This window comes from Delphinapterus leucas, chromosome 8 (assembly GCF_059928025.1).
Source record: "Delphinapterus leucas isolate spDelLeu-1000000601 "Yukka" chromosome 8, BTC_Dleu_Yukka2, whole genome shotgun sequence".
In the NCBI taxonomy this organism is placed as follows: Eukaryota; Metazoa; Chordata; class Mammalia; order Artiodactyla; family Monodontidae; genus Delphinapterus; species Delphinapterus leucas.
In genome coordinates this window covers 73,144,835-73,159,492 of record NC_143136.1, presented here as the reverse complement: position 1 = coordinate 73,159,492, position 14,658 = coordinate 73,144,835, and the positions used below count along the sequence as shown (strand labels likewise).

The 14,658-nt window shown below is 35.3% G+C and overlaps 1 protein-coding gene across 1 annotated transcript in view; it reads right to left on the bottom strand.

Moving 5' to 3' along the window:
• Window positions 1-14,658, bottom strand: part of CCDC148 (coiled-coil domain containing 148) — a 268,876-nt gene that overhangs the window by 164,684 nt on the left and 89,534 nt on the right. The window contains exons 2-3 of the mRNA XM_022569774.2: window positions 7,430-7,492; window positions 6,377-6,498 (exon numbers count right to left, since the gene is read on the bottom strand). Coding sequence (XP_022425482.1) covers window positions 6,377-6,498; window positions 7,430-7,492 — 185 coding nt within the window. The remainder of the gene's footprint in view (window positions 1-6,376; window positions 6,499-7,429; window positions 7,493-14,658) is intronic.

Below are 14,658 nucleotides of genomic sequence, written 5' to 3'. Positions count from 1 at the left end.
AGAAAGCCCACACACAGCAATGAAGACCCAATGAAGCCACAAGTAAATAAATAAAATAAATTTATTAAATAAATAAATCAGAACAGGACATTGCAGGAAAACATACAGCCATCTCTCTATTTCGCAGAAAAAATAAAAGTATATATGTAGTGTTTCTAAAATCAGACACTTGTGTTTGCTTGAAGAATGCCTAAAACTCATTCCAACTATTTACCATCTATAGTCTCTGAAGTTTGTTGCAGCAGGCACAACTTTTAAAATTAGATTTCTTTGACATATTTGGTCCATACTGTACAAAAAAATTAAAACACATTGGTGAAAGATGTAGACACATTTCTATAATTAAAAAAAAAAATCAATGCTACTGCCTTTGGTCCCAGGGAAAGGCCAATTAAGTAGACTATAAAAGTGAAAATAAAGCTACAGTTTTTCACTAGACACTTCGAATATTTTGCAGAACATCCTGAGTTTTTTGTAAATTCACTCATTGACTCTACTTCTATCTTCGGCCAAATTTTTTTTTAAAAATAAAGTTTTTAAACAAACAAGAAGATTTAAAATTGTGTCTTTTTCAATACAGTAATTTCTAGGGGATTCCAATTCATTTTGCTGAGCAATAAGCCATTTGAAAGCAATATTTTAGGTGGATGATGATTTATGCAAAATGCTGATGAATTAAAATTTACAAAAGTAATACATTCGAAAGTAGTTTATTGTGATGAGCCAAGATAATAAAACCCTAAATAGGTACCCTGAAATACCGTGAAAGCCCTTTGGGCCAGATGATCCATCTTTAGATATAAACAACAGTAATTAGTGGACAATTTAAGTGTTGGTTACATGTACCTATGTCAAAATTCATTGATATGTACACTTTAGATTTGTGTACTTCACTATATGTGAGTTATAACTCAATACAGAACTGAAGAAATAAAAAATTTTTAAAAACGATACTAAGATGCAATTCCTCATCTATCAGGTTGGCGAAAACTCAAATATTTAACAAAACACTGTGTGAGGCTATGGGAAAACATGTTCTCTCTCTTATGTTGCTAGTGGGAATACAAAATGATGCAACCCCCCGTAGAAGGGAATTTGGAGTTTCATATGGATTTATCCTTTGACCAAGCAATCTTACCTATAGAAATCTACCTGAAAACTGTATTGGCCCAAGTATAAAAAGATAGGTGAACAAAGCTATTCACTGCAGCACAATTTATAATAGAAAAAAACAAGTGCAGAGATTCTGTCAATAAGTGTTCTTACCAAAATAAATTGAACTTGAATCTGATCAAGTCTCCAGATATAACTACCAATTACTGGAAATACAAGAGATAGGAAAATATGTTTAATGACACCACCAGGATGTAATCAGCAAAATCCAGACTGTAAGAAACTATAAAGGATAAACACTACAATTTCTTCAAAAATTAAATTATAAGAATACAAGGGGATGGGGCTTCCCTGGTGGCACAGTGGTTAAGAATCTGCCTGCCAATGCCAGGGACATGGGTTCGAGCCCTGGTCCGGGGAGATCCCACATGGTGCGAAGCAACTAATTCCCTGCACCACAACTACTGAAGCCCAGGCACCTAGAGCCCGTGCTTTGCAACAAGAGAAGCCACTGAAATGAGAAGCCCGTGCACTGCAACAAAGAGTAGCCCCAGCTCACCACAACTAGAGAAAGTCTGTGCACAGCAACGAAGACCCAACGCAGCCAAAAATACATAAATAAAATAAAATAAATTTATATTAAAAAAAAGGATACAAGAGGATGGAGGAGGAAACCTAAAAAATTAAAATCAATTGTAATATATGGATATTATTTAGATACTAATTTGAATAAACTTTAAGAAAAAAATTTGGAGACAATCAGGGAAATTTAACACTGATTATTTGAAATTATTAAGAAATCATGAACATCTTAATAGTAATGGTATTGTAGGGTTTGGGGTTTTATAGCCCTAATCTTTTAGAGATACTGCTGAAATATTTATGGTGAATATTATGATGTCTGAAATTTCAAAATAATCTGGTGCAGAGGGAAGTCGTAGGTGGGAGTACAGAAGAAATAACGGCCAAGAGTTGTTCATAGTTGAAGCTGGATAATGTTACGTGGAGATTAATGATACCATTCACTCCAATTTTGCATATTTTTGCAATTTTCCATAATATAGTGTTTTAAAAAAAGAATTAGTAGATGGATTACTTGAGTTGGACAAGAAATATTCATTCTTGCTAAGCAAAGAAATTCAAATAAAAATAATTGTAAAGATCTCTTTTGTACTTAACTGGGAATGAACAGTTAACATATAATGTACCAAAAATTGGTCTCAATTTTCAGCCCACATCTACTATTTGGCTTCAGGTTCAGTCTCAGCCTTTGAAAGACTAGATTACTCAATGTGCACATCAGTGTCTCATCTGGCATCCTGGAATTTGTGCATGATCAATAACACAGCAATTATATAGGTCACTATCACATCTAATCAGTATAACAATACCAGTCAAACGAATCAGGCAAGACTTCCTAATTTATTTTTAATTAAAAATACTGTTAATTTGTTTTCAAATATAGCTAAGCATTCTAGATGTAACTTGAAGCAAAAATCTTATGTGCTTTTTAAAAAATTAATTAATTAATTAATTTTTGGCCGCGTTGTGTCTTCGTTGCTGTGCACGGGCTTTCTCTAGTTGCAGCAAATGGAGGCTACTCTTCGTTGCAGTGCACGGGCATCTCATTGCAGTGACTTCTCTAGTTGTGAAGCATGGGCTCTAGGCGCATGGGCTTCAGTAGTTGTGGCACGCGGGCTCAGTAGCTGTGGCGCACGGGCTTATTTGCTCCGTGGCATGTGGGATCTTCCCAGACCAGGGATCGAACCCGTCTCCCCTGCATTGGCAGGCAGGTTCTTAACCACTGCGCAACCAGGGAAGTCCTTCTTATGTGCTTTAAATGTTAACATTCTATCATTCAGCTTGAGTATGTTTACATTTAATATTGTCACAGTAAACTGTCGTAGTAATAATGATTGTTAAAGCTGTTAATTTCATGTGCAAAAAAATGGGCATATTTAATTAGTAAAAAAAAATTGGGAGTTGACTGATAATACAAATATTAAAAGAGAATGTGTTAACTATGTAACATTAAGAATAAAATATTCTTCAGTCAACACATATTTCATAAAATGTTAAACAATAATATAAGAAAGGATAACAGAGACAATATTATCATAATTCCAGTTGATGTAGGCTGTTTGATGTATTAGCATTCATAACATTAAACAAAATAAATTTTAAGAATTGTATTTAATTTTCAGTTATCTAATTCCATTTAAGCCATGTATCTTTCAAGAAAAAGCCCTATTTGAGAATTGTTCACATCTTACAAGAAAAAATTAAAAGCAAAATGTCAAGTTGATATCTCTAAATTAAATGAGAAGGGAAGAGTCCAAAAATCATGAAAATGACATTCCCAATAAATCTTCCTTAAACTAGATATAATAAAAAATGAAGATTGTATAAAGGAAAGAAGACTGTTTGAAAATGATGAGGTATCCAGGACACATTTTGTTCTCACTGACCAAATTCAAAACAACGGATATTACAAAAATGCTTTAAAAGGAAAATTATTTATTATTATGAATCGATGGAGACTAAAAATGGAAGCAAAAAAGCTTGTCAAAATGATTGCTACAGAATGTGAACCATTTTCAGTAGTTGATGGCAAGAGATTTTTTTGAGATTTGTCAAGCTATGAATCCCAGGTACCAAGTTATTTCTAGAAAATATATAACTAAAAAGCTTCTTCATGAATGATATTCTGTGAACAAAAAGGTTATTGATGTTATCTAAAATGTCAGTTGAGAGTGATCATCCATTTACTCTCATAAATGTATAACACAGTGACCGGAGAAGCACTATAGTTAGCTGACAGTGCTAAGAAATTATTGTCCCTGAACTTAATGTCAAACTCAAAAAACCACATTAATAATTTAAAATTTTAAATATGTTTACTCTTTGATAGAAATCCTATCATCAAAGAGAAATTCACTTTGACCAAATATTGATTTTAACATTCAACGATTCCCCATTCATCCAAAATGTGCATCTGGATAGAGGAATAGATGGATGGACAGATGGACAGACAGATGGATGAACAGTTATATAGATAATATTTGGAATATATATATGAACATATATGTACAGTCAACCTTGAACAACACAGGTTTGAACTGCATGGGTCCACTTATACGTGCATTTTTTTCACTAAATACTACAGTATCACACAATCTGCAGCTGGTTAAATCTGAGGATGTAGAGCCATAGATATAGAGCAACCTTGGATTCAGAGGGCTGACTAGGAGGGCTAACTATAAATTATACACAGATTTTCTTCCAATAGATGGTCAGCACCCCTAACCCTCACATTGCTCAAGAGTCAACTGTACACATTCCAATACTGAAAAGGGTGCAGACAAAAACGTTTGTAGTGGCAACTTTACTACAACAGTACTTTGGGAGAGAACTAAAAAACATTCATACTTTTTGGCTCAGACATCCCAATTACGGGAATTTATCCACATAAAGTGTCTATGCATGAAGATATTTACGGAAACATGATTTCCAATATCACAAACTTGGATACAACCTAAATATCCAAAAACTGGAATGTGATAAGGTATGCATCTTTTTCTATTTGGAGTACTCATCACTCCTGTTTTTGTTTGGCTAATTCTTATTGTCCTTGAGATTCCAATTACAATGTCACTTCCTTGGAAAAGCCTTCCCACCCAATTAGGATCAAGTCCTGTTATTATACACCAGACAGCCTTTTTTATTGGAGTTTATATTTAATATAATTTTATTTCAGGGCTTATTTGATAAACACTGGCTTCTCTCCTCCCTCTCTCCTGCAAATAGTACACCCCATGAGGGTAGGTGTTATATATTGTTCACCATTATATATTCAAGGCACATAATAAGTATTTATTATATGTATCAATACATATGTGTATAGATGGTATATATACAACAGATCAGTACAGAAGTCAGAAATATGAAAATAGTTTTATTAGGATGATAGTTATGTAAGTGATTTTGCCATAAAATTTCTTTGAATAACATTAAATTATTTTAAAGCTATATCTGAAACAAACAAATAGTGCCCTACTTTTTAAGTGGTCTCCTTAGTTTGAGGAGACATAGCTCATGAATATATGGTAATTTCCCCAGAATAGGGTATCAAATGTGCCTTGAAATCGTGAGAGTTGCCTTTTTAAAAAGACATTAACAATAAAAAGCTATGTAAAACTAATATAACACAAAAATATTAAATACACATGAAAGCTTGTAAATTGCTTAATATGTTGCTTTGCTAAACCAGATTTTTTAATTTAACCAAGCAATGAAAATGCTGTTTATAATGTACTCTATTATTTGCATAAGAGGGAAACATACTGCCTGAATAATCCTAAACCCATCCATGGTCCTAAAATACTGTGCACAATCACTTGCACATAAACCTCTTTCAAATCTAGTCGAGGCTCACCTCTTCTTAGATCAGGGCAAAAAGGGAATTCGAGAAAAGAGAGGCACCTGGGGGCATACTTTGTATGGTGTTGCAGAAGGAGCTTTAAATTAGATGATAATCCATGGCTAGCACTTACTAGCAATTTTAATTTTTTTTAGATTATGTTAGAAATTGTTGAAAATTAATGAGATAGCTATCTTTCTAAAAATAAAGTTGAATTCAGGCCTCATGGGGTTGTTAAGAACATTAAATGAGTAATGCATGTAGACCACATAGCACAGTGTCTGAGAGCATTCAATAAATGTTGCTATTCACAGGGCTTCCCTGGTGGCGCAGTGGTTAAGAATCTGCCTGCCAGTGCAGGGGGACACGAGTTTGTGCCCTGGTCCAGGAAGATCCCACATGCCGTGGAGCAACTAAGCCCGTGCGCCACAACTACTGATCCTGCGCTCTAGAGCCCAGAAGTCACAACTACTGAGCCCTCAAGGCACAGCTACTGAGCCTGTGTGCTGCAACTACTGAAGCCCGTGCGCCTAGAGCCTGTGTTCCACAACAAGAGAAGCCACCGCAATGAGAAGCCCGTGCACCGCAACAAAGAGTAGCCCCCGCTCGCCACAAATAAAGTGCACATGCAGCAACGAAGACCCAACACAACCAAAAAAATAAAGAAATAGGAAAAAAAAATGTTGCTATTCACTATTACCAATAGTTGGAAGATTCTAAAAACTATTTAGAATGTTATTCATTTTCACATTTCATTGTAACTACCATTTTACTTTCTAGCAATTCAATTTTCCAAAACTAGAAAACACACACACACACACACACACACACACAACTTCTAACCTTTAGCTCTGTAGAGGCAGAAGCTAATTTTTTTGCTTTGGTTAATGCATGCAATTGTTGATAGTCTACTGGTTTATACTTGGTGCTTCTCATTTCGTTCTTCATACGAAATACCAGATTATCTGTTTTTCATCAAAAACAGAAAATGACAAAGAAATAGTATTATGTTATTGGAAGTCAAAATAGAGTTATGGCAACATGTTGACTGCAGGTCTTATTTTTAAAGATTTTAAAGCAAATATGAGAAGTAATAATATTGCAATATTTGTAGTATATTTGAACCTCAATTTCTGGAAATTTAAAAAATATTACCACTATATTCCTTGCATAAAATTACTTCTAAAAGGGCATAAAAGGAATACTTCCATTTAAGTTAGTACATTGAGAATTTTAGAAAATTATATTGTCAAGTTACAAAGTGTGACCATTCTTTTTATTTAAAATGTGTTAGTCATCAACTGTGAATATTTAAGTATCACATTCTTATGAATCAAATTAAGTAAATAGAATTTTTAAAGTCATAGCTGCATTTTTAACTTAGAAAAATTGATTTCAATTAAATACGAAAAAAGGTTGAAACTGAAACCTAAAAAATTTAATAGGCCAGATAAGATTAAAATGATACAAAATGTTTGGGCAGCCATTCTCCATCCAAGCATATAAAAAGTTCTAGTTTAGTTTGATACTAACTATTTTGATAAAGTAAAATATAGGTAGAGGATACTCTAAGGCCAAGTAGCATGAAGTATAAAAATTTGGGTAATTCAAGCATCATTGCCTCAATGATGTGAAAAATTCAGCTGTGCGATGTAAGGCAATTAAGATTTATTAAGTATATCATGGATCACATGACTGCAAGAAGCTCCCAAACGATTTAAGGACAAGCACAGGAAAGAATGGTTGGCCTGACTATTGTAAGGGAACTGGAGAAATCTTCAATGTGACCAAAAAATGAACCTTCCATTATTAAACTTTTGAAAATCAACATTCCAATTTTATATCACCAATAATCCACCATAAATCATAAAACAGGCTTAGAAGTAGAAAAAATACCTGAGGTATCATTTTTCTGAACTGTCATGAATGGTCGGTCTCTTTTATCCATGTTTTCCATATCTGTCAAGGAAACAAAAGAGAGCTAATAACATTTTACAATGTAATTTAAAAAACTCTTTTAAAGATATGTTCATTGTAGTGATTTTTGAAATAAGGTCCAGGACCGGATGCCATAACTCCATGTATTTTATTAAAATTTGTTTCTCTTTGCTCCTAGAAGCCTCCTTCCATTAGTTTTTTCTCTCTGTGCTTTTCCTGATCTTGGTTTCTCCAACCAATCTCTTATCTCTTAGTTACCCTCTCTTGGATTGTCCCAGTGACTGGTAAATATTTTGTGATTCAAAAATTGTGTATGTTTTATCTTGAGTTCTCGAGAGGAAAGAAATACCTAAATTAAAGAATAAAGCAGCTAGGCAAATTACTTATTACTTCTCTTCAGCAATGCAGTACTTGTGGTGGATATGGGGATGTGCAATCCACTTCTAGAAAGCACTTGATGCGTACCTGTCACCAGCTTCAGGGTTGGACTCAGCTGCAGAGAACAGCCTCGCCCAAAGGCACACCATTCCTGGGGTGGCCTATACCCAATGACAGAGTGAGGCAAGGATGTAAAGAACCAGCAGTTTGGGCTTAATGCAGGTCACTCTGATGGGCAATATTTGCTCCAGAGCTCCCTTCGGGGTTGACCCACACTTTGTTGGACATGCATTGAAATTGAGTTTTTTTATTTGCCCAATCTTGCTTCTCCCTTCTTCCTTTCACAGGTATGGATCCCTGATAAATATCTAGCACTCCAAACTCTGCCTCAGCATCTCCTTCCTAAGAACCCAACCTGAGGAGCACCAAACTGAACTGACATCTTTTTATGGCACCCCCAGGGCAAGATACTAGTCAAGTGGTTCTTTAAATAACAGAACACATTTTTCATACATTTTCGTTCCATATCTACTAGGTTGAACTGATCATGTCTAGTGGCCTTTGCAGTAACCTAAATCTTCTTAAATGGAAGAAAAAGTCACACAAGTCCATGATTTTCAGAAACTCTGCCAAGTTACCAAGAATCACGGAGATTGCTCACCAGCTTTAGGAATATAGGGATAAACCTCAGTGTGTAATTTCTATAGGGTCTCTTGTTTTAAGCTTTTGATAATATTGACAATCCTCATACCATCTGCCTTCTACTCATACCCATATCCTATCCATTAAGATTCTTTTTCACTCTGGAAGATTTTGCACATCTAATCTGTCCACCTGCATTGCCTCAAGCCCCCATCACCTCCTGCCTGGATGACAGAGGCATTCTACTTTGTACCGTTACAGTGCATTCTCCAAACAGCAGCCCAAGTAACCTCTTAAAAACTCTAAGCTGACCTTGTTGAATCCCTTCAATTGTACCCATACCCTTTAAGATAGTATCCAAACTTCTTTAAATGGCCTATAAGGCCCTGGGTGATCTTGCCTTTGATCATCTCTCTACCCTCATCTCATTCGCACTTTCCAACCACACTTGTCTTTCTATTTCTTAAACATTCCAAGTTCATTCTGCTTCAAGGCCTTCCCACTTGCAGTTCCCTCTGGTATTTAAGGTAAGGGCTTTGGTCATTTTGGCGACTTACTCAGTTTTCCTGGGACACGCCCATGTATACAAGCTATTAAACTTTAGTGTGATTTTCCCCTGTTAATCTGTCTCATGTCAATTTAATTATTAGAACAACCAGAAGAACCTAGAACGGTAGAGGAAAATTCTTCTTCCCCAACACTATATGGTTCAAACTTAACTATGACCTTGATGAAATAAAATTTATATCTGACGGCAAGACAAAAAAAATTTAAACAAAACTTTCATCTGCCTGCTTGGCCCTCTTCCCTCCCTTGTAGAGAGTACTGTGCATCTGCATTAACCAGACCTCCTCAGGACATCACCTTTCTCCTTAATCTTTTAATGGGTTATGATGACCGACTATTAGCTTTGTAAGCACAGATCTGGATTGTGTAATCTGTCATTTGACTTATAACCCTTTGTCTCAGACCCTTATATAACTGTGCTTTGACATCTAACTGGTGGAACAGCCCTCAGACCTTTCTGAACGACTGTCTCCAGGTAATAATCTTCAGGATGGCTCAAATAAAGTTGTCCATTTATTTCTGGATTGACGAATTTTTTTAACATATTTATTGGAGTATAATTGTTTTACAACAGTGTGGCAGTCTCTGCTTTATAACAAAGTGAATCAGCTATACATATACATATATCCCCATATCTCCTCCCTCTTGTGTCTCCTTCCCACCTTCCCTATCTCACCCCTCTAGGTGGTCACAAAGCACCAAGCTGATCTCCGTTTGCTATGCAGCTTCTTCCCACTAGCTATCGATTTTACATTTCATAGTGTATATATATCCATACCACTCTCTCACTTTGTCCCAGCTTACCCTTCTGCCTCCCCGTGTCCTCAAGTCCATTCTCAACGTCTGTGGCTTTATTCCTGTTCTGCCCCTAGGTTCCTCAAAACCATTTTTTTTTTTTTTTTTAGATTCCATATATATGTGTTAGTATACAGTATTTGATTTTCTCTTTCTGACTTACTTCATTCTGTATGACAGACTCTAGGTCCATCCACCTCACTACAAATAACTCAATTTCGTTTCCTTTTACGGCCGAGTAATATTCCACAGTATATATGTGTCACATCTTCTTTATCCATTCATCTGTCAATGGACACTTAGGTTGTTTACATGTCCTGGATATTGTAAATAGAGCTGCAATGAACATTGTGGTACATGACTCTTTTTGAAGTATAGTATTCTCAGGGTATATGCCCAGTAGTGAGATTGCTGGGTCATATGGTAGTTCTATTTGTAGTTTTTTAAGGAACCTCCATACTGTTCTCCATAGTGGCTGTATCAATTTATATTCCCACCAACAGTGCAAGAGGGTTCCCTTTTCTCCACAACCTCTCCAGCATTTACTGTTTGTAGATTTTCTGGTCATGGCCATTCTCAATGGTGTGAGATGATACCTCATTGTACTTTTGATTTGCATTTCTCTAATGATTAGAGATGTTGAGCATCCTTTCATGTGTTTGTTGGAAATCTGTATATCTTCTTTGGCGAAATGTCGATTTAGATCTTCTGCTCATTTTTGGATTGGATTTTTTGTTTGTTTGATATTGAGCTGCATGACCTGCTTGTATATTTTAGAGATTAAACCTTGGTCAGTTGCTTCATTTGCAAATATATTCTCCCATTTGGAGGTTTTCTTTTCCTCCTGTTTATGGTTTCCTTCGCTGTGCAAAACCTTTTAAGTTTCATTAGGTCACATTTGTTTATTTTTGCTTTTATTTCCATTTCTCTAGGAGGTGGGTCAAAAGGATCTTGCTGTGATTTATGTCATAGGGTGTTCTGCCTATGTTTTCCTCTAAGAGTTTGATAGTGTCTGGTCTTACATTTAGGTCTTTAATCCATTTTGAGTTTATTTTTGTGTATGGTGTAAGGGAGTGTTATAATTTCATTCTTTTACATGTAGCTGTCCAGTTTTCCCAGCACCACTTATTGAAGAGGCTGTCTTTTCTACATTGTATATTCTTGCCTCCTTTATCAAAATTAAGGTGACCATATGTGCGTAGGTTTATCTCTGGGCTTTCTATCCTATTCCACAGATCTATATTTCTGTTTTTGTGCCAGTACCATACTGTCTTGATTACTGTAGCTTTGTAGTATAATCTGAAGTCCAGGAGTCTGATTCCTCCAGCTCCATTTTTCTTTCTCAACATTGCTTTGGCTATTCAGGGTCTTCTGTGTTTCCATACAAATTGTAAAGTTTTTTGTTCTGGTTCTGTGAAAAATGCCATTGGTAGTTTGATAGGGATTGCATTGAATCTGTAGATTGCTTTGGGTACTATAGTCATTTTCACAGTGTTCATTCTTCCAAACCAAGAGCATGGTATATCTCTCCATCTGTTTGGATCATCTTTCATTTCTTTCATCAGTGTCTTAGAGTTTTCTGCATACAGGTCTTTTGTCTCCTTAGGTAGGTTTATTCCTAGGTATTTTATTCTTTTTGTTGCAGTGGTAAATGCGAGTGTTTCCTTAATTTCTCTTTCAGATTTTTCATCATTAGTGTATAGGAATGCAAGAGATTTCTGTACATTAATTTTGGATCCTGCTACTTTACCAAATTCATTGATTAGCTCTAGTAATTTTCTCGTAGCATCTTTAGGATTCTCTATGTATAGTACCATGTCATCTGCAAACAATGACAGCTTTACTTCTTTTGCAATTTGGATTCCTTTTATTTCTTTTTCTTCTCTGATTGCTGGGGCTAAAACTTCCAAAACTATGTTGAATAATAGTGGTGAGAGTGGACAACCTTGTCTTGTTCCTCCTGATCTTAGTGGAAATGGTTTCAGTTCTTCACCATTGAGAACGATGTTGGCTGTGGGTTTGTCATATATGGCCTTGTCATATATGGCCTTTATTATGTTGAAGAAAGTTCCCTCTATGCCTACTTTCTGAAGGGTTTTTATGATAAATGGGTGTTGAATTTTGTCAAAAGCTTTTTCTGCATCTATTAAGATGATCATATGGTTTTTATCCTTCAGTTTGTTAATATGGTGTATCACATTGACTGACTTGCATATATTGAAGAATCCTTGCATTCTTGGGATACACACCACTTGATCATGGTATATGATCCTTTTAATGTGCTGATGGATTCTGCTTGCTAGTATTTTGTTGAGGACTTTTGCATCTATGTTCATCAGTGATATTGGCCTATAGTTTTCTTTCTCTGTGACATCTTTGTCTGGTTTTGGTATCAGGGTGATGGTGACCTTGTAGAATGACTTTGGGAGTGTTCCTCCCTCTGCTATAGTTTGGAAGAGTTTGAAAAGGATAAGTATTAGCTCTTCTCTAAATGTTTGATAGAATTCTCCTGTGAAGCCATCTGTTCCTGGGCTTTGTTCATTGGAATATTTTTAATCACAGTCTCAATTTCAGTGCTTGTGATTGGTTTGTTTATATTTTCTATTTCTTCCTGGTTCAGTCTCTGAAGGTTGAGCTTTTCTAAGAATTTGTCCATTTCTTCCAGGTTGTCCAATTTATTGGCATAGAGTTGCTTGTAGTAATCTCTCCTGATCCTTTGTATTTCTGCAGTGTCAGTTGTTACTCTTCCTTTTTCATTTCTAATTCTGTTGATTTGAGTCTTCTCCCTTTTTTCTTGATGAGTCTGGCTAATGGTTTATCAATTTTCTTTATCTTCTCAAATAAGCAGCTTTTAGTTTTATTGATGTTTGCTATTGTGTCCTTCATTTCTTTTTCATTTATTTCTGATCTGATCATTATGATTTCTTTCCTTCTGCGAACTTTGGGTTTTTTTTTTTTTTTTTTTTTGGTTTGTTCTTCTTTTCCTAATTGCTTTAGGTGTAAGGTTAGGTTCTTTATTTGAGATGTTTCATGTTTCTTGAGGTAGGATTGTATTGCTATAAACTTCCCTCTTAGAACTGCTTTTGCTGCATCCCATAGGTTTTGGGTCATCAAGTATTCACTGTCATTTGTTTCTAGGTATTTTTTGATTTCTTCAGTGATCTCTTGGTTATTAAGTAGTGTATTGTTTAGCCTCCATGTGTTTGTATTTTTTACAGATTTTTTTTACTGTAATTGATATCTAGTCTCATAGCATTGTGGTTGAAAGATACTTGATACGATTCCAATTTTCTTAAATTTACCAAGGTCTGATTTGTGACCCAGGATATGATCTATCCTGGAGAATGTTCCATGAGCCCTTGAGAAGAAAGTGTGTTCTGTTGTTTTTGGATGGAATGTCCTATAAATATCAATTAAGTCCATCTTGTTTAATGTATCATTTAAAGCTTGTGTTTCCTTATTTATTTTCATTTTGGATGATCTGTCCATTGGTGAAAGTGGGCTGTTAAAGTCCCCTACTATGATTGTGTTACTGTTGATTTCCCCTTTTATGGCTGTTAGCATTTGTCTTATATATCTAGGTGCTCCTATTTTGGGTGCATAAATATTTAAAATTGTTATATCTTCTTCTTGGATTGATCCCTTGATCATTATGTAGTGTCCTTCTTTGTCTCTTCTAATAGTCTTTATTTTAAAGTCTATTTTGTCTGATATAAGAAGTGCTACTCCAGCTTTCTTTTGATTTCCATTTACATGGAATATCTTTTTCCATCCCCTCACTTTCAGTCTGTATGTGTACCTAGGTCTGAAGTGGGTGTCTTGTAGACAGCATATATACGCATCTTGTTTTTGTATCCATTCTGCCAGTCTATGTCTTTTGGCTGGAGCATTTAATCCATTTACATTTAAGGTAACTATCAATATGTATGTTCCTATTACCATTTTCTTATTGGTTTGGGTTTGTTATTGTAGGTCTTTTCCTTCTCTTGTATTTCCTGCCTAGAGAAGTTCCTTTAGCATGTGTTGTAAAGCTGCGTTTTTGGTGCTGAATTCTTAGCTTTTGCTTGTCTGTAACGGTTTTAATTTCTCCGTCTAATCTGAATGAGATCTTTGCTGGGTAGAGTAATCTTGGTTGTAGGTTTTTTCTTTTCATCACTTTAAATATGTCCTGCCAGTCCCTTCTGGCTTGCAGAGTTTCTGCTGAAAGATCAGCTGTTAATCTTATGGGAATTACCGTGTATGTTATTTGTCGTTTTTCCCTTGCTGCTTTTAATATATTTCCTTTGTATTTAATTGTGGATAGTTTGATTAATATGTGTCTTGGCGTGTTTCTCCTTGGATTTATCCTGTATGGGACTCTCTGTGCTTCCTAGACTTGTTTAACTATTTCCTTTCCCATATTAGGGAAGTTTTCAACTATAATCTCTTCAAATATTTTCTCATCCCTTTCTTTTTCTCTTTTTCTGGGACCCCTATAATTCGAATGTTGGTGCATTTAATGTTGTCCCAGATGTCTCCAAGACTATCCTCAATTGTTTTCATTCTTTTTTCTTTATTCTGCTCTGCAGTAGTTATTTCCACTATTTTATTTTCCAGGTCACTTATCCGTTCTTCTGCCTCAGTTACTCTGCTACTAATTCCTTCTAGAGAATTTTTAATTTCATTTATTTTGTTGTTCATCATTTTTTGTTTGTTCTTTAGTTACTCTAGGTCCTTGTTAAACATTTCTTGTATTTTCTCCATTCTATTTCCAAGATTTTGGATTATTTTACTATCATTACTCTGAATTCTTTTCAGGTAGGCTG